Here is a 20312-nt window from a genome sequence, read left to right as displayed (position 1 = left end):
AGAGTGGTGACGGTCTGGAATGCGCTGCCTGGGAGGGTGGTGGAGGTGGGTTGCCTCACATCCTTTAGAAAGTACCTGGATGAGCACTTGGCACGTCATAACATTCAAGGCTATGGGCCAAGTGCTGGTAAATGGGATTAGGTAGGTAGGTCAGGTGTTTCTCACATGTCGATGCAGACTCGATGGGCCGAAGGGCCTCTTCTGCACTGTGATTCGGTGATTCAGAGCCTAACAGAGCTAAACAGGGCCAAACAGAGCCTAAAAGAGCCTGGCAAAGGCAAACAGAGCTTGGCAGAGCCAAATAAAAATGATCATGGGTAACTTTAATCTACTTAATGATTGGGGAAACCAAATTAGCAATAATACTGTGATGGATTAATTCTTGGAGTGTGTACGAGATTTTTTTTTAGACCTGTACATCGAGGAACTAGCTAGGGAACAGGCTATCCTCGACTTTGGTATTGTGCAATGAGAAAGGTTTAATTAATAATCTTGCTGTGTGGGGTCCTTTTAGAGAACAATGACCATAACATGATAGAATCCTTCATTAGGATGGAAAGCGAAGTAATCCTATCCAAAACTAGGGTACTAAATCTAAACAAAGGGAACTACGAAGTTATGAGGTATGAGTTGGCTAAGATAGGTTGGGGAACTTTATTAAAAAGGCATGGCGGCGGATAGACAATGGCTAATATTTAAAGAACAAATGTATGCATTGCAACAGTTATACGTTTCCTTTCTGGTGCAAAAACACAACAGGAAAAGCGGCCTAACTGTGGCTAACAAAAGAAATTAAAAATAGTATTTAAAAAATAGTATTAGATCCAAAGGGGAGTCATATAAAGTTGCTAGATAAAGTAGCAAGCCTGAGGATCGGGAGCAGTTTAGATTTCAGCAAAGGTGGATCAAGAGATTGATTCAGAGGGGGAAAATAGAGTATGAGAGTAAACTTGCAAGGAACATAAAAGCGGATTTAAAAGCTTCTATATGTAAACAGAAAAAGATTAGTGAAGACAAATGTCTGTAACAGGAGAATAGAGAACAAGGAAATGGCAGAGCAATTAAACAACTACTTTAGTTCTGTCTTCACAGAGGAAGGCACAAATAAACTTTCCAGGAATGCTAGGGAACCCAGGGTCTAGTGAGGAGGAAGAAGTGAAAGAAATTAGTATTACTAAAGCAATAGTACTGGAGAAATTAATGGAACTGAAAGCCGATAAATCCCCAGGGCCTGATAATCTACTTCCCAGGGTACTAAAGGAGGTGGCCCTGGAAATAGTGGATGCCTTGGTTGTCATTTTCCAAAATTCAGTAGATTCTGGAACAGTCCCAGCAGATTGGAGGGTGGCAAATGTAACCTCTATTTAAAAAAAAAAGGCAAAAAACAGTGAAATACAGACTGGTTACCCTAACATCAGTAGTAGGGAAAATGCTAGAGTCTATTATAAAGGATGTGATAACAGGACACTTAGAAAATATCACCAGGATTAGACATAGTCAGCATGAATTAATGAATTCATATTTCACAAACCTACCAGAGTTCTTTGAGGACATAACTAGCAGAATAGGTAAGAGAGAACCAGTGGATGTGGTGTATTTGGATTTTCAGAAAGCTTTTGATAAAGTCCCACATAAGAGGTTAGTGTGTAAAATTGAAACACTTGGGACTGGGGGTAATGTATTGGCGTGGATTGAGAATTGGTTAGCAGACAGGAAATGAGAGTAGGATTAAATGGGTCTTTTTTGGAATGGCAGGCAATGACTAGTGGGGTACCACAGGGATCAGTGCTTGGGACTCAGCTATTCACATATATCAATGATTTGGATGAGGGAACCAAATGTAATATTTATGAGTTTGCTAATGACACAAACCAGATGAGAATATCAGCGGTGAGGAGGATGTTAAGAGGCTTCAATGTGATTTAGACAAGTTGAGTGAGTGGGCAAACGCATGGCAGATGCAGTATAATGTGAATAAGTGTGAAATTATCCACTTAGGTAGGAAAAACAGAATGACAAAGTATTATTTAAATGGTGATAGATTGGGAAATGTTGATGTACAAAGGGACCTGGGTGTCCTTGTATACAAGTCACTGAAAGCAAGCATGCAGGTGCAGCATAAGAAATAGGAACTGGAGTAGACCTTTCAGCCCCTCAAACCTGCCCTGCCATTCAATGAAATCATGGCTGATCATCTTGTGTTTTGATTTTCCTGTGTTAAGATGTCAAGTGGTATGTTAGCCTTCATTGTGGGAGGACTTGAGTGCAGGAGCAAGGATGTCTTACTGCAGCTGTACAGGGCCCTGGTGAGACAACACCTGGAGTATTGTGTGCACTTTTGGTCTTCTTAGCATAGAGGGAGTGCAATGAATGTTCACCAGACTGATTCCTGGGATAGCAGGATTGTGGTATGAGAGATTGGGTCAACTAGACTTGTATTCACTGGAGTTTAGAAGAATGAGAGGAGATCTCACTGAAACGTGCATATAAAGTTTTGACATGGCTGGACAGAATAGAAGCAGGGATGATATTTCCTCTGGCTATGGGGTCTAGAACAAGGGACCCTCATCTCAGGATACAGGGTTGGCCATTTAGGAATGAGATGAGGAGAAATTTCTTCACTCAAGGTGGTGAACCTGTGGAATTCTCTACCACAGTGGGCTGTGGAGGCCAAGTCACTGAATATATTCAAGAAGGAAATGGATAGATTTCTGGACTCTAAAGGCATCAAGGGGTATGGGAAGAGAGCGGGCATTGATATAGAGAATCAGCCATGATTATTTTGAATGTTGGAGCAGGCTCGAAAGGCTGAGTGACCTACTCCTATTTTTTCTAATTTTCTATGATTCAGGGGGCTGTGCTAACTCAATCATTGAGCATGCTCAAGGAAGAATTCAATAGTGCAGGATAATGGTGTTGAGGTAGATGATCAGCCATGGTCTAATTGAATGGGAAGCAGGCTCGATGGGCTGAATGGCCTACTTCCATTCCTGTGCATATTGGGCCTAGTGATTAGGCTATTGATTCTTTGTCCTCCTCAGAGCAATACATTTCTTGAATAATCTATCCCCGCACAGCAGTAAATTTTGAACATGAGAATGTTGCATGAGAAATGAAGCTCACTGAGCTCATAAAAGCACTCATCCCAATATTTATGGCAATGGTGGAATAATAAAACTGAGCAACATGGGGCACCAGTCCTATTGTATGTCTATCCTCCAAACTAATACAATGGTGGGGATTGGCAGTTTTCCATGATTACTAACATCTAGTTCTGTTATTCAAGAAATGTGAATGCTGACAGTGCATTACCTGCCTTCTTCAAAATCCGTTCCCTTCATCTAATTACCAGACAAAACAATCTAGAATATATACCCTCTGACAGCTTGACTCTGTTCCCAGCCTGTAAACTCATAAGGACAGCGTTTATCTCTGCAAAACATAAACAAAGAGAGACTTGCATTTATATAGTGCCTTTCATGTCCTCGGAATGCCCCAAAACACTCCTCAGCCAATGAAGTCCTTTTGAAATGTAATCACTGTTGTAATGTAGGAAATTAGGCAGCTAATTTGTACACAGTAAACCCCTACAAACAACACTGTGATAATGAACAGATAATCGGTTTTTGTAATCATCTTCCGTTTGGCTGGGTATAGAACAACAACTATAATTGTATAAAATGTTTTCTTAATGTTGGTTGAGGAATAAATATTGGTCAGGACACTGAGGAGAGCTCCCTTTCTTCGAAATAGCGTCATGGGAACTTTTACATCCACCTGATAGGGCAGACAGGGTCTTGGTTTAATAATCCATCTGAAACATGGTTAGTTATAGAAAATACAATTTTGTGTGTGTGTGTGTGTATTTTAAGATGTGTCTGATATATAATTTAACTCTATTTCATAACCTGAAACAACAGCAGACCTCACTCTTGGCAGCGTAGATTGGCTTATGGAATCACATGGACTGCAACGGTTGAAGATGGCAGCTCACCACCACCTTCTCAAGGGCAATTAGTGATGGGCAATAAATGCTGGCCCAGCCAGCGATGCCTACATCCCATAAAATAAAAGAAAGGAAGCTTTCACTTGTGTGGGAGGTGTTGGAAGGCAGCTTAAACCTTAGAATTCCTCAGCTCCTGAGTCTCCCGAGTAGGGGCTGCTATTGAATGGAGGTTGCCATGCATTCCATAAAGAAAGGGACAGTCAGCAACAAGGTCCATTTATTATAGGGCCTTTAACACAGGACCTTCACTGGAACATTATCAGACAAAATTTGGCACTGAGCCACACTTAGATGTTAAAGCAGCTGACAAAATGCTTGGCTGAAGAAGTGGACTTTTAAGGAGCATCTTAAAAGTGGAGAAGTTTAGATCTTGTGGTCTAGGTAGCTGAACACACAGTTGCCATTGGTGGGGTGGAGAAAGCGGGAAATTTTTAAGGCAGAGGTAGATGGATTCTTGACTAACAAAAGAGCAAAGGGGTACCAAGGTAGGCAGGAAAGTGGAGTTGAGGCCACAACTCCACTTTATGGCTGGTCTGTCATTGGGTGTATTCTCATGCTCCAGCTCCACGTGGCATTTCTAATATTTCTCCTGAGCATCTGCCAAGGGGCAGCTACAGTGTGACACTGTGAAGCTTTTGACTATAGAATGGATCATCATGGAGCTGTACAGGTGGCTGGAGTTATTTACTCCACCCACATTTCCTTGTTCTTTTCCGAAGTATCTGATGTTGTAGTAATATTGTAGTTGACCCAGTTTTACTTGCATTGTATTTACAGTACAGAAACAGGCTATTCAGCCCAACTGATCAATGCTGGTGTTTGTTGTCTACAGGATTCTCCCTTTCCTAATTATCTCTTCCCACCTTGCTCCCCTCTGCAACCCATATCTGCCTAATTCGATCATCTTCATGTTTGCATCGAGCCTCCCCTTGAATGTGTGATTGCTGTACTGCTTCAGCTACTCCATGTGACAGCGAAGTCTACAATCTTGCCACTAACTGTGCAAAAAAAAATTGCTTCCAGACTGTTCATTGGATCGGTTTGTAACCATCTTTATGCCAACCTGTAAACAGTTTCTCCACATCCACCCTATTAAAATGCTTCATAATTTTAAAAACTTCTACCCAAGTTTTCTATTTTCTTGAGATAAGGGTCTGGCTCGATCTTGGGCCGGGGCCAGGGCCGTAAACCAAGGTTCAGTGTAAATGTAACATTACCTCCCTGCTTTTATATTCTATTCCTGTTGAAATGAATCCCAGTACTTGTGTTAGCATTGCTTATGACTTTTAGCACTGTGATTGGTGTCTTTTGTTCCTAGCTCTCCTCTTTTCCCTATTTTATTTCTTAACCGTCCAAGATACCACTTCGACATATCCTAATACCCTTTATGTCAGAGAACCTTTCTAACCTGCCTGTTTGCTTTTAGTTTCTAAGTTTATTCCTTGTTACTGAATCACTGCCTGGCAGAGATAATCTTTAACTAATCACTCTTAAATTCTGATCACAGTGAGCACTTTGGTGGTGGTTATTATTATTATTTGGGGTCCTTGTGCATGAATTGCAAATAGCATACAATAGGGAAGGCAAATGGAATGTTGACCTTTATTTCAAAGGGAATGGAATATAAAAAGAGTGAAGTCTTGCTAAAACTATACAAGGCACTAGTTAGACCACATCTGCAATACTGTGAACAGTTATGGTCCTCTTATCTAAGGAAAGTTATCCTGGCATTGGAGGCAGTCCAGAGAAGGCTCACTAGGTTGACCCTGGGCATGGAGGGATTTTCTTATGAGGAGAGATTGAGTAGGTTGGGCCTGTTTTCGAAGAATGAGAGGTGACCTTATTGAAATATATAAGATTCTTAGGGGGCTTGACAGGGTAGATGCTGAGAGGTTGTTTCCCCTTGTGGGAGAGCCTAGGGCCAGAGGGCATAATCTCAGAGTAAGGGTTCACCCATTTAGAACAGAGATGAGGAATTTCATCTTGCAGAGGGCTGTAGAGGCTGGGTCATTAAGTATATTCAAGGCTGAGATACAGATTTTTAATCAGAGGATCAAGGGTTAAGGGGAAAAGGCAGGAAAATGGAGTTGAGAATAATTAGATCAGCCATGATCTCATTGAATGGCGGAGCAGACTCGATGGATCGAATGGCCTACTTCTCTACTACGTCTTATCATATGGTTGGGCCCCCATGATTTTCTTTGCTCCAGTGAATACAGTCTGACTGTCTCATTAATTTTTCCCCCTTGCTCCATGTGTCTGTCCAGTGGTTGTGTGGGGTCAAGAATGATAGATTGTTGAATGACAAGTTTCTCAGTTCTGGACTGGACCATCAAAGGATGGTCCTTTTTCTCCCCTGCCCCACCTCCTCAGGACACTGAAACAAAATGGAGTGCCATCACTTGAGACTGACCAGAAATCATTCTGGTTTGGTCAGTATGCTGAGGGGATGAGCCACAGAACCTGCTTTTTGTATTACTGGAGATTGTGAGTCGCTGTTTCTGGTGTCTGGGAAATGGATATTCTCCCACTTACCCTTCCTGAATGAGGAAATGGTGCACATAGTTCATCTCATTTTTTTCTCCGTCTGTGTTTGTTCCCACTCCCACCCAGAAACCGTATCCACATTCAACCGTACGGCTAACAATAGATGAAAGATTTCCACTATCCCCAGTATCTCTAGTGTGCATGAGTCATTCCAAGAGATGAATCATTTTTTGTAGGCGGGATGGGCAATCAATTAAACTGGTGCTGGTTGACGTATTCAGCCAGCAGAAAAGGAGGTTGGGACTGAGTGAGTCGAGGGTTTTTTGGCTCCAGTCACACACTTTTTCATAGTTTGCAGGAGTTTTGACATCATTGGAGTAAGTTTTATTTCACTTTTAAGACTGAGCTAGCTGCTACTTCCCCACTCCACTCATCTCTGACCCCAAACACAAGTGTGTCTGTTTTTATATACCCACAGGACATTCTTGTATGTGTTCATCCTCTGCCTTATCTCTATGCCCATAGTCTGGGCGCATTATTTATTTATTTATTTTGCGCTGATTTGTCTGGTATTTGAAGGACAGTAATCTTTTGTTTCACTTTTAATTCATCCGCCCCCCCTCCCCCTCATCACTGACTCATCCTGTTCCAGACTCTGAAGCCCACAGGGCAATCTCTTCTTTTAATTATACATGCATACAGAGCTGGGGCTGGAGCCAGACTGCAGCTTTTGGTTGCTAAATTGATGTCTCTGATAAATCTCTGTTGCGACACTAATAATGTCATGATAGCTTTCACTTTTCAGTTGGGTACGGCTGTGTCTCTAACTACACATCATAGTTCCTAAATGACTTGAGAACCTCTGAGGTTCCTTTTCTTCCCTCCTCCCTGAGCTACCTATTGTAAAATAACACAAAACACATCAGGTCACATACACCTCTCGCTGCGGTGCTCACTGACTTGCATTGGTTTGCGATCCACTATTGCTCCAGTTTTAAAATTCTCATCCTTATGTTCATATCCCTCCATGACCTTAGCCCTCATGATCTCTGTAATCTCTTCCAACCCTACAAACCTCTAAAATCTCCACTGTTCTCCAATTCTGACCTCTTGTGCATCCCCAATTTTAATTGCTGTGCCACTGGTGACTGTGCCTTCAGCTATCTTGGTCCTAAGTTCTGAAATTTGAATGGCAGACCAGGCTGGAGGGACCTAATTCGTATGTTCATAAACTTCTCTACCTCTCCTTCCCCTCGAAACAAACGCCTTTAACAAAGCAGTTGTTTATATAGTTTCTCTCTGTGGCTCATTGTCAAATGTTAGCTGATTACACTCTTAAAGTGCCTTGGGGCATTTTATTATTTTAAAGATGCTCTATGAATACAAGGTGCAGATGACCCTGTCTGTTGAGAGAATGAGCTTATTGAGTCACTTTGCCACTCCTCATTTTATCCTCCATGCTTTTTGCTACATTTGAGTTTCATGTCATCTGCAAACTTGGAAATTATGCCAAGTTCACACCATTTAATAAATGTATTTAAAAAATGTGCTGGTCCTTATGTCGACCACTGGGGAATGCCACCCAGTTCTTCCCTTCAGCCTAAAAAATAGCCATTCACCACAACTCCCTTTTCTATTCCTTAGACAATTTTGTATTCTTATAACCTTTAATCCAATGTGCCTCAGTTTTGCTAACAAGTCTGTTCTGTGGCACTTGCTGTTAAGTGCCTTGGGATGTGTTAATATTTTAAAGGCACTATACAAATATAAGTTGATGTAGTTCATGAGGTGCCTTTTAAAAACCCATATGCACAACTTCAACTGTAGTGCCCTGACCAGCCCTCTCCCCCACTTCATCAAAGAACTTGCTCAAGTTAGTCAAACTTTTATTCGTTGGGGTGATGAAGAGGGGTGGGATGAGGCTCGTTTGGAACATAAACACTAGAATAGAGCAGTTGAGTCAAATGACCTGGTTCTGTGCTGTAGACTTGTTGTATTCTGAGTTGTGACGAAGAGCTGTATAACCATACACCCTAAGTTCTATTTTGTTTTTATTTTTACTCCTCAGGTCGGCGTCAGATTCACCACCTGGGTAACCAGCTCCAGCTAAACCAGCACTGCCTCGACACGGCATTTAACTTCTTCAAAATGGCAGTTAGCAAGCACCTCACCAGGGGCCGGAAAATGAGCCATGTAGTCGCTGCCTGTCTTTATCTAGTCTGTCGAACGGAGGGGACTCCTCGTATCCTTTTCAAGCTGCAAAAATAATGCCAATCTTAAAGGTTAATTTATGAAGATTTAAAACCTGTTTACCTGGATTTATTTTTTAAAAACTACAGTTAATGTGTTACTTTATTCAGTTCTCTTTCCAAGTTTATTTGTGGTTTGAAAGTCTATAGTTACTGTACGCCAGCTGTTTGTGTGTGTGTGTGTGTGTGTGTGTAGCCTAGTTGTTGCAGAGTAAAACTTTGTATATGTAAATGCCTCAAGTGCATCCCAGTACCATTGCCTCTGGTGCTTATTTAGGCCAGTTTTTATTCTTGAGATTAACACATGAAACTCTGTCAGCAAGTGAAGATACCTTGAACTTAGAAGAGAATCTGAATATCTTGTTCCTGTTGCTATAAAGATGGATGTGCCTTGTATGAAGTTCCAGTTGCAGCTATTCTAGGGCAGTGGCCTTTTGCTTGAGTGCAGGACAGAGGGAGCCCTGTACAGTATGGAGGCACCTCTTCAGGTGGACATGGTACTTTCTAAAGATGAGCAGGGGAGTCTTGTCACTCAACCTGAATCACCTATCCCTTTTCAGACTTTGTGTCCTCACAACTTGCTTTCCCACCTATCTCTGTATTGTCAGCAAATGTCAGGAATCCATGCATGTTCAGGAAAATTTCAGTGGTGTTTCCCTCAAATGCAAGCCCCAGAGTTCCAGCTTCTTAATCACTGACCCAGCTTTGCCCTGGATATTGAAGATGGTTGCACTCAGCCCTTGAAGTCCTAGATTTAGCTCAGTCTTCAAGGAAATATATCTGACGTTTAGTCCAGGTGCGAGAGCCAAACTGTGTCATGCACACAGTAAGAGGGTGGGAATAGGTGGCTTATAAAAAATAACTTGACCTTGGAGTGATCTTGCCATGTGAATCATCAAATCTTCATGTGGAGCAATAGATAGATGTGCTCCCTTCCCACCTCATTTCACAGAAATGAAACTGTGCTCAAATTCAAGGTTCATTGTTTTATAAAGTTTACCATTTTCACAGCATTATCCAGCACTTCCATAGAGATGGTTTTGACAGTGGGTACTTACCAGCGTATACTCAATGTACCCACATTGCATTTGCAGCAGATCCTCTGATACAGGTCACTACTACGCTAGTCTTACCAGTCATTGACTTTGCTCCATCAGTGCTGATGCCAGTATGATGTGACCACACGATATCGCGTTGATTTATGAAGCTGTGAAACAACCATAAAATCTCCTCAGCTATTGTGGGTAGGCAGCAACTGGAAAAATAAAATGTCCTCCTGTATTGCACCTCTGTAAGTATACCAAGTGTACAGCAGAAGGTGAGTTTAGCTTGCACTCCTGTGGATTCATCCAAGTACAGAGCACAATATTGGCAGCTAATGACATGGTTTGCTAATTGAATTAGGAAGTAATTGGTTATGTTATTAATTTGATGTGTCACTCTTATTAACTGAATTAATTTTAGTGCCTTCTCTCCAAGCATAGTGCTTACCATATCTGCAGCCACAGGTAGTAAGTATATGGTGTGAAGATTTCCTGCTTTTGCAACTTTAACTTCCTAGGTATGAGGCTTCGGGGGGGCTAAGTATTATCAGTAGCAGCATGGAGTGTAAAACTGTCTTGTCATCAGCGCAGCTAACATTGAGCTAATTGAAAAAGTTTGTTGTTTTTGCCTTTTGTGCGTGTTTTGTTTCAAAGTATCTGCATAGAAGAGATGATTTTTGGCAACAGGACTTCACCACATAAACTGCAACTTAAGATATTCACCAGATCCATTACGCAAAAATCCCTTTTCTACGCACTTGTCATATTTCCAACTTCAGGATATAGATCCTGTATTGTGTCGCTGGCTGAGATTTGCAAGTTGAGTCATTAGTCGTCTTATCTGTGATTTCAGCAAATGACAGTTGTCCAACAATTGTCTAGCCTTTCTGCGCTTGGAGTTAATTTGGGTTTTCCTTTGGTCCTATACGTTGCACGATGCTATACCTGCTGGGACATAATGGTGAAAAATGGACTGCTGGCTAAAGGCAGGTTGTGTTGTGAAGAGAACACACAGTATGAGTGATGAGAAACTGAATAGTGAAATGCTGCTTACTGGTATTCAGTGACTGACACCCCATCCCTTTAATTTTATTAAATTTAAGGCCCAAAACTAATAGGATTTGAGTCCTTTTCGCACCTGTAATATGGCCTGCATTTCTGGTGTGACCTTGAACCCATCACTATCTGACTGAGTGATAGTAGCTCAGGTTGACACATGCAGAAATGATGAAAGTTTTCCTAAGGGAATGCATCAGATAGATGAGCAAAATGATTAAGTCTTAAGTCACTAATAATGTACTTGTACCCAGCAGTCTCACAGTTAAATTTTGCAGTAACACAGAAGCAACCTTAACAGTGAAGGGTAAGAAATCCTTTGGACTTCACCTCTCAATGATATTCAAACAGTTTACAAATGTAATACATTCAGTGCAGGAGTAACTGTTGTGCTGCCACAGCGCACTGAGCCTTTGATAATGAATGATGATAGCAACTACCTTATTCACTTCACTTTGCTTTGCTTTGTTTTTCTTGGGAAGCTTTTGTGGACATCTTGCTGCAGGTTAGTAAGCAGCGTTTGGCAGGAACTATCTGCCAAGTTTACTAGAATTGTTTTACACAAACAGCTGCAGTTCAGACTTGCCCCTGTCGGAGTTGCACCTGGAGTTGTTGGGACGTGCAGTGGATTCTATGCACTGCTATGCAGCGCCTGGTATACTGGACAGTGTGCCTTAAATCTTAAGGTCAGGCCGTCAAAACCCTGACTGCCTTTGGGCAGTGCTTGAGTCAAGGGTAAATCAAAGGCATTGCGGTCTGTTGGAGTTTTGTGGTGCTGTTTAGAAATGGATAGATAGTGGAGGGTTCTTATGTGATCCCAGCACAGGCTATGACACCCAAATGATACAGACTGGGGCCATACCCTTCTATGGAAAGAAGGGGAAACACACCCCAGGGTACTGCCTTGAAGACTGGCTCAGCATATTCAAAAGAATCCATGGGGCAGATCTCTGCTCACCTGAGAAAACTTGAAGATGGGAGTCCTTGGAAGCAGAAATTGGGCAAATTTATCTTCCTTGCTCAACAGGTCCCATAATGTGATTTGTGTGAAGTTCAGTGAACTCTCCCTAGTGTCCTTGACAATGTTTATCTCACAATAAACATCACTAAATTGGACTTTTTTGATTATTAGTTCATTGTGGGGCATTGCTGTGTGTGAATTGGTGACCACGTTTTCCTGCATTGCAACAGTGACTGTACTTAAAATGCTTTGGCACATTCCTAAGGCTGTGAAAGAACCTATGTAAATGCAATTTTTTTTTCTTTTTTGTACTTTGTCTTCCTATTTATAAAACCCAAAAGTTATTAGACATTTTTTTATGTATTTATCTACCTATACTTGTACTTTCGGGGAATTATACATTTGAATCACTAGGTGTCTGTTTTCCATACACTTAAATGTCTTTCCATTAAGTGTACATTCTCATTCCATGTTTTTTCTCTCAAATACTCTGCACCTGAAACTGCACCCGCCACCTGTCTGCCCATTCCACCGACCTATGTTTTGCTGAAACCCCTTGGAGCACTGTGTTTGCCAAACTGACAGTTTTGCCACGTAATAAATTGAGATTCTGTATTCAAATCCAAGTAATCTATAGGTTCCTCCACTCCACGCACACCTCACATTGTGTGGGCGATTGAGGCCACATTTGCTGAGGTCAGCTAACTAAGCTACTGCGCGGGTTTTAAACAGTGGACCTTGCTGGACTGTATGGTCCTGTAACCCACAATCTGGTCACTTAACCAACCAGCAAGCTCTTCTGTTGTTCTTCGCTTTCACCGTTTTCTCTGTTGGTGTTTGAGCTTTAAGGAAAAAAAATACTGCTGCCTCAAAACTCACTTCATAGAGGTCTGAGGGATTTTAAATTTATCCTGCCAACTGAACATGTTATGTGGTCCATAAGTGATGACAGTAGCGGAGGGTGACTACATAGTTATTTTGTGTGGCACTACACTAAGCCACGGAGTTCTCGGTATCTATCGTTCTTTTAGTGATGCTCCTGAGAAAGGAGTTTTTTTTTGGGTTACAGTGGGATGAAGTCATTGTGTCACGGTAACTAAACTGATTAAGTGATTTATCTGCTCAGTGGTTGTGGGAACTACATAATTTGGTGGCGTGGGGGATGGACAGGCCAGGGGCAGTTTGGTGATGGTGTAATGTAGTGAGCAGCCAACATATATTGTAAGGCATTGAAATCCTAGCAAATGCAGAACAAATTTTATCCTAGAATTGGTGGTGGGGGAGGGGGGGGGGAATTCTGGAACATTTGCAGATGTTGTAAATGTTTTCATGGTCATCTTGTCAGTGTTTCATAGCTCTGATTGGGATGGGGGAGGGAGGAAAAATTCAGATCTGCAGGACCAGGAATAACACCAGCAGCCTTGCCAGGAACAGTCTGTACAATAGTCCTTTATTTAGAACTCTTATTAAACTTCCACAGAGTGAAACAGAAGCAGGAATCACAATGCCCTTTGAGTCCATCTGCAGCATGTCAGATTCAGTCAATAAAAGATTTATATCTGGCAGAACCCATTTGTGCTCCTGACAGAAGGCTGAAGGGGAAGGATGTACAAGACATCACGTGTGGAGCTTGAGAGGAAAAGGGCTGGTTGCAAAGATGTTGAACTATTGTGAACATCAAACTCCCTCAGCCCTGTAGCAACAATGCTGCTGATTACAAAGTGTTTTTTGCCCTGGTTTGATGGGGGCGTGGAAGGAGGAGGTGGAGTGAAGAATGATTGTGTATTGGAACTAGTGGTGATTTTCTGGTTTTTTAAAAAAAACCCATTTGAACGCCTACCCATAAAAGCTGCAGATTTACTGTGCCCTTCAGCCAAAGGGACCCTCTACACTGTGTTGTAATTGTTCTCAATTTTCACAGATCTGATTTTGTTTTCCAAGTGATTATTTTAAGAGAATCATTGTTTCATGAGAGCCTGTGCAGAGCATAGTCTGCATTCGAATGCTTAACACTTTTTTTTCTCCTCCTGCTATAATCCCCCTTACCCCTCTCTGGAGCAAAATATGTCATTCTTTTATATTGTGATAGGTGCAAAAATTACAAATGCTGGAAATCTGAACGGAAAATGGGAAATGCTGGAAATACACAGGTCAGTTCTGGGTCCACAGGCGGAAATACACTGGCATGCTTCCAGCTTTATCTTAATTGTCCTCGAACTCCTAACTTCAGATAGGAAACAAAATGCATTCACAAGCTAATGCAGAGCTAAAACGAGCTAGTGAGTTATTTGTCTAACTGTGATTGCTGCAACAAATATAAATTTTACTTGGTGATAAGCTCACATTGATAATTTTGGTTTAGCTGAGCAGGAAAGGGAACCCAGCTTTGCTCCATGGTCTGTATTGAGTTAGCAGATCTTGTCTGTAGCACTATGAAGCCTTGGGATAGAGTGAGTTGCAGTGTCGGGGGAGGGCATGTGGAATAAGCCTGGGCTCCTAATCACAATTGAAGAATGCCTTCCTGGAAAGTATATGTTGGATGAGTTCATTATCTGACTGATATATGATGTGCCTTCTTCCCATGGTTGAATAGGCCTGCGAACATTGCACATAGCCCTAGCTTCCCACATTACTGCAAGTTGAGTTTGAGACCCTGTACCTAACCATCATCAACACTGGCATCCTTCACTCCCTACTGCTGCTGAAACCCTCATTGAAGCCTTTACCACCTCCAGATTTGACTAAGCATTACTCACTCATCTAAGCTGTCATCTCTCGGCTGATTCAATCTTTATCTGTGTTAACTCATGATACTCACCACCCATCAATGTTTTTGCTAACCAATATTGTCTCCTTGTCCCCCAGTTCTTCCTATTTGAATTACTCATCCTCTTGTTTAATTCCTTTATGGCCTTGCTCCACCCTATACATGTAGCCATCCATCTCCAATTGCCTTCCACCTTTGGGTCTCTTCATACCCCCCTTACCACTGACTCAGCACTTTGTGGAAGTTTAACAAGAGGTCTAAATAAAGGACTATTGTACAGATTGTTCCTGGCAAGCACTACCTTCAGCTGCCTAGGCCCCACACTTAACATCCCCTCCTTTGGCATTTATGTGACTGTGTCTCTGTGAAACACCTTGGGATATTTCTCCATGTTTGTTGTAACAGCTACTTACAGAAGGCACAAGAGCATTGCCGCTGCCCAAGAGCAGCACTGATGGGGAAGGCAAGGGGAAGAGAGACTCTTTTTTCTGGTACTAATGGAATCAAGGGGACTGGGCACGAAGGTTGAGCTGAGGTAGTAGATAGTCATGTTCTTGTTGAATCATATAGCAAGCTAGAAGGTCTGAATGGCATAATTCTACCCGGTTTTCTTATGTTCTTGTATAGCTTAGTGCAATCTTTCAAGATCTATGGAGGATGGAAGCACTCTGATCTTCAAATGACAATTAAGGTGAGAAAGCAAAATGATGGAGAGGATCAGCTAACAGGATCAGCACCTCTCCACCTCTATGGTAAGGATGGATTATTATGCACTGATTAGAGATTCAATTTGCCAAAGTTAGTGATTTGAAGCTGGTTTTGACATACCTTCCACAGGGTGGTCTGCGAAAGAATGTGGGCTGTTGCCTTTTCTCTTTCACATCCCTCCCACCCCCTGTCCCTGTCCCCCAAGGCACTTGCTGCCTTACTGGGTTACAGCCCCACAGTTGAAAGCACACGTGTAGCTGCTGCTGGCTGTACTGTAAATAAACCTAATGTTTCCGCTTAGAAAATTGTCTGCGGATCAACTTTTCTACAAATAGGCATCAAGGCCACACTACAACAAACCACTACTCTGTGTTCTGCCAGTCAGCCAATTTTGCATCCATGACGCTTCTCTCCTGTTTATTCCATGAGCTCTGAATTTGCTGACAATCCTGTCATGCGGCACTTCATCAAATGCCTTTTGGAAGTTCACGTTCTCCACATGAACTGCATTATTCTCATCAGCCCTCCGTAACCTTAGCAAAAAAATTCAAAGCAAGTTAATTCAATACAATTTTCCCTTAAATCCATGCTGTTTTTTTTTAAAATTAACCCACATTTGTCCAAATAACTTTTAATGTTGTCCTGAATTATAATTTCTAAACATTTTCCACCATAGGTTGAACTGGCAGGCCTGTAGCTGCTGGGCTACAATCTTCGATGGAGAGAACATGGGTTGAGCATGAGTTGGTTAGTTTGCTGATATGCATTGTTGAGGTACATTCAAGAAAAATGGCTCTGAGGTCTGTCAGAGCTAGCTTCTTATGTCAGGCAAATGACGGAAGCTCCCTGAAGTCTGTCATCCTCCTCAAATCTTTCAAACAGAACTCTTGGGAAATCCAAACCAGGTAGTTAAGTGTGCGTTCTTCCCATCGAAGATTGTAGCCCAGCAGCTACAGGCCTGCCAGTTCAACCTATGGTGGAAAATGTTTAGAAATTATAATTCAGGACAACATTAAAAGTTATTTGGACAAATGTGGGTTAATTATAAAAAAAACAGCATGGATTTAAGGGAAAATTGTATTGAATTAACTTGCTTTGAATTTTTTTGCTAAGGTTACGGAGGGCTGATGAGAATAATGCAGTTCATGTGGAGAACGTGAACTTCCAAAAGGCATTTGATGAAGTGCCGCATGACAGGATTGTCAGCAAATTCAGAGCTCATGGAATAAACAGGAGAGAAGCGTCATGGATGCAAAATTGGCTGACTGGCAGAACAGAGTAGTGGTGTGTTGTAGTGTGGCCTTGACGCCTATTTGTAGTAAAGTTGATCCGCAGACAATTTTCTAAGTGGAAACATTAGGTTTATTTACAGTACAGCCAGCAGCAGCTACGCGTGTGCTTTCAACTCCATCTCTATCTCCACGCTGACTGTGGAGGAAGCCCACGCTGCTGACACATTTGGTTTACACAGATCATGTGACCTCACATCACAGGACTGTTCTTAAAGGCACAGTCCAACATTTGACAAAACCATAATTACTACATGGTGATATGCCTTCATCTAGCCGAAAAAATAGTGGGATTCCCCAGTGATCAGTGATAGGACCCCTGCTTTTCTTGACATATTTTAATGAACCAGACTGGGGTGTAAAATGTCAAAATTTATGGATGACAGAAAACTTGTATAGTGAACTGTGAGGAGAATACTGATAAACCTCAAGGGGCCATAGGCAGGCTGGTGGAATAGGAGGACAGGTGGCAGATGAAATTTGATGAGGCGATTTTTTTGAGGTGATTCATTTTGGTAGGAAGAACAAGGAGAGGTAATATTAAATAAAGAATATAATTCTAAAGAGGGTGCAGGAACAGAGGAACCTGGGATATATGTGCATAAATCACTGAAGGTGTCAGGGCAGGTTGAGAAAGTGGTAAATAAAGCATATAGGATCCTGTGCTTTATCAATAGAGGCCAGAGAGTCCAAAGGAAGGAAGGAAGTTGTGACTAACCTGCATAAAACACTGGTTTGGAGTCAGCTGGAATATTGCGCTCAGTCCTGGGCAAGACATTTTAGGAAAGATGCGAAGGCATTGGACAGAGTGCAGAAAAGATTCACGAGGGTTGATTGGAGAAGCTGTTACTATTTTCCCTGGAGAAGAGAAGATTGAGAGAAGATGTGATAGAGATATTCAAAATCATGAGGGGTTTGGACTGAGTAGATAGGGAAAAACTGTTCCCGTTGGCAGAAGGATCTAGAACCAGAGGGCACCGATTTAAGGTGATTTGGCAAAAGAAACAACGGTGACATGAATAAAAGCCTTTTTACGCAACAAGTGGTTGGGACCTGGAATGTACTGCCTGAGTGTGTGGTGGGGGCAGGTTCAGTCGAGGCATTCGAGAGAATTGGATAATTATCTGAAGGGGAAAAATTGGGAGGGCTATGGGGAAAAGATGGGAAGTGGGACTAGGGGCACCTGCAGAGAACCAGTGTGGAATCAACAGGTCAAATAGTCTCCTGTCCAGTGTAACCATTCCATAATCATAGGGTTCCGAACTTAGTGTTCAGTCAGCACTAGTTAGAAAGTTGCTGGTTCAAGCCCCACTTCAGAGACTTGAGCACAAAACCTAGTCGACATCCCGTGTTGGACTGAAAGTGTGTTGCAGTGTCAGACATGCTGTTGCTTGAATAAGATCTGGAATCAAGGCCCTGTCTTCCCCCTCTGGGAAAGATCTCATGACCACTATTCAAGGAAAAGCAGGGCAGTTCTACCTGTTGTCTTGGCCAGTATTTATCCCTCAACCAACATGGTTAAAACAGATTCTGTTCAGTATTACATTACTGTTTGTGGGAGCTTGCTACATGCAAATTGGCATTTCCTACGTTACAGCCAGGGTGACTAACAGTTCTTTATTTTACAGAATTGTCCTATAATTGAACCCACTGTCCAATGGCTGGTTGCACGTTGTTTTTCCCTTAATTCAAATCTTTAGAACCCTCTCACAGATCTGGTATCCCCAGCCTCTCCACCCCGCCCCCCCTTGCCACAGAGACCCTTAATTTCTCCATGAGAGTTGGCCACCCTAATTACAATGGTGACTACACTTCAAAAGGGCTTCATTCACTGTAAAGCATTTTGGGATGTCCTGAAATTGTAAAATGTGCTACAAGTATAAAATTGTAAGTTTGTTCATCTCTTTAATTCAATCCACAGAATTTGTGACGTGGTCCAAAACTAAGATGTATGGACCCCTAAATATATGTAATGTTGTGCCACCTATAGGCCACTCTTGAGAGACTTTGGGCAAGACAATTGTTCTAATTCAAAAACCTCTTTTGATCAACCCTGAGACTGGTATAATTAATAAACTTGTCAAGCTAAATTATTTCCATTCTACCTGAAGCAGCATTACAGTCCAATAATTTGAAATAAAAATAGAAAATGCTGGAAATACTCAGCAGGTCAGGCAGCATCTTTGTGGAGAGAAGAGCAAAGTTAACATTTTATGTTGAAGACCTTTCAGAACTGATAATTTGGAGTCATTTATTTCATACAAAAATTCAATTATGCATTAATTTCAATTGAACAATATTGAATTGAAGATCAGACTGTGTTACTGATTTCTTTCAACCAAACTCAAACCTTTGTAATATGAACCTTTAATTAAAAAAAAGCCACTCAGCCAGTTCATTACAAATGTATAATAAAGGTGGTTAGACTTCATGACTAGGATTAAAGGCTGACAAACAGCAAGTTTTTACCGATTAAGACAAATGGCGAAATGTAAACCAAGGCACTAGAAAGTCATTCAGGACTTCAAAAGGGATTTGGGATTTGAGCTCTGATCTCTCATGTCGGGCTATTTTGGAAACATTTTAAATTAGATTTTGAACTTCTGTAGGTTCAGAGCAATTCTTGACACGATTTCCCTTGTCTTCTGCAGAATTTGCAGTTTCCAACTCTCAAATTGGTTGTGCAATCACAAAGAAGTAGAGGAGCAGTTCCAGTTGCAGCTGGTAGAATCAGAAGCTGATTGGCAAACACGAGATTCCTCCCCTCTTGTGCATCCCCCTTCCCTATCCTCCACCATTGACAACTGGGCCTTCAGTTGCTTAGGCTTTGAATTCTGCAATTCCCTCCCTGAACATTCTCTCTCTCTACCTCAGCTTTGATGTTCCATTAAACCTACTTCTTTTCACCAAGCTTTTGATCCCCTGCTCAAATATGACCTTACATTTCAAATTTTATCTGATATTGCTCCGATGAAGCATGTTGGGGTGTTTTACAAAGCCTAGGTACTGTATAAACACAAGTTGTTCTCCTCTTGTGAAGACACTGTTGCTGGGAAAATGAATGGTTCCAAATGTGCTAATGGCCCTTGGAAATCTCTCCAGGGTGTTTATTCTTCATTTGTGCGCTTCAAACATGAGTGCTGATTAACTGTTTATCTGAGGGGGGGGGGGGAATAATCTGATCTTTTACTACTTTCTGATTTTTCAAGCAGGGATCTCTGAGCAGTATTGAGGGATGCAAATACCTGGTTTCTTTAGTAAGATAAAAGCAAAAAAACTGCAGATGCTGGAAATCCAAAACAAGAATAGTTGGAAAAACTCAGCAGGTCTTTAGCAGCATCTGCAGAGAGGAACACGGTTAACGTTTCGAGTCCTTATGACTCTTCAACAGAACTAAGGAAAAATAGAAGAGAGGTGAAATATAAGCTGGTTTAAGTGGGGGGTGGGACAGGTAGAGCTGGATAGAGGGCCAGTGATAGGTGGAGATAACCAAAAGATGTCATAGACGAGAGGACAAAGAGGTTTTGACGGTGGTGATATTATCTAAGAAATGTGCTAATGGTGACATTAAGGGTAGAAAGCAGGACAAGCAAGGTACAGATAGCCCTAGTGAGGGTGGGTTGGGGGGAAGGGATCGAAATAGGCTAAAAGGTAGAGATAAAACAATGGATAGAAATATATTTAAAAATAATGGAAATAGGTGGGAAAAACAAAATATATATAAATTATTGGGGAAAGGGGATGGG

General features: G+C 41.7%; 1 protein-coding gene across 3 annotated transcripts in view; it reads left to right on the top strand.

Annotated features, from left to right (window-relative positions):
• brf1b (BRF1 RNA polymerase III transcription initiation factor subunit b) overlaps window positions 1–20312 on the top strand; it is a 330710-nt gene that overhangs the window by 63457 nt on the left and 246941 nt on the right. For all 3 annotated transcript variants that reach the window (XR_005946273.1, XM_041214348.1, XM_041214349.1), the window contains exon 3: window positions 8562–8735. Coding sequence is in view for 2 of the 3 variants with exons in the window: in XM_041214348.1 (XP_041070282.1) it covers window positions 8562–8735 (174 nt within the window). In the remaining variant the exon portion in view is untranslated. The remainder of the gene's footprint in view (window positions 1–8561; window positions 8736–20312) is intronic.

Source organism: Carcharodon carcharias, chromosome 20 (assembly GCF_017639515.1).
Source record: "Carcharodon carcharias isolate sCarCar2 chromosome 20, sCarCar2.pri, whole genome shotgun sequence".
In the NCBI taxonomy this organism is placed as follows: domain Eukaryota; kingdom Metazoa; phylum Chordata; class Chondrichthyes; order Lamniformes; family Lamnidae; genus Carcharodon; species Carcharodon carcharias.
The sequence above is the reverse complement of the archived record's forward strand: the minus strand, read 5'-3'. Positions and strand labels throughout refer to the sequence as shown.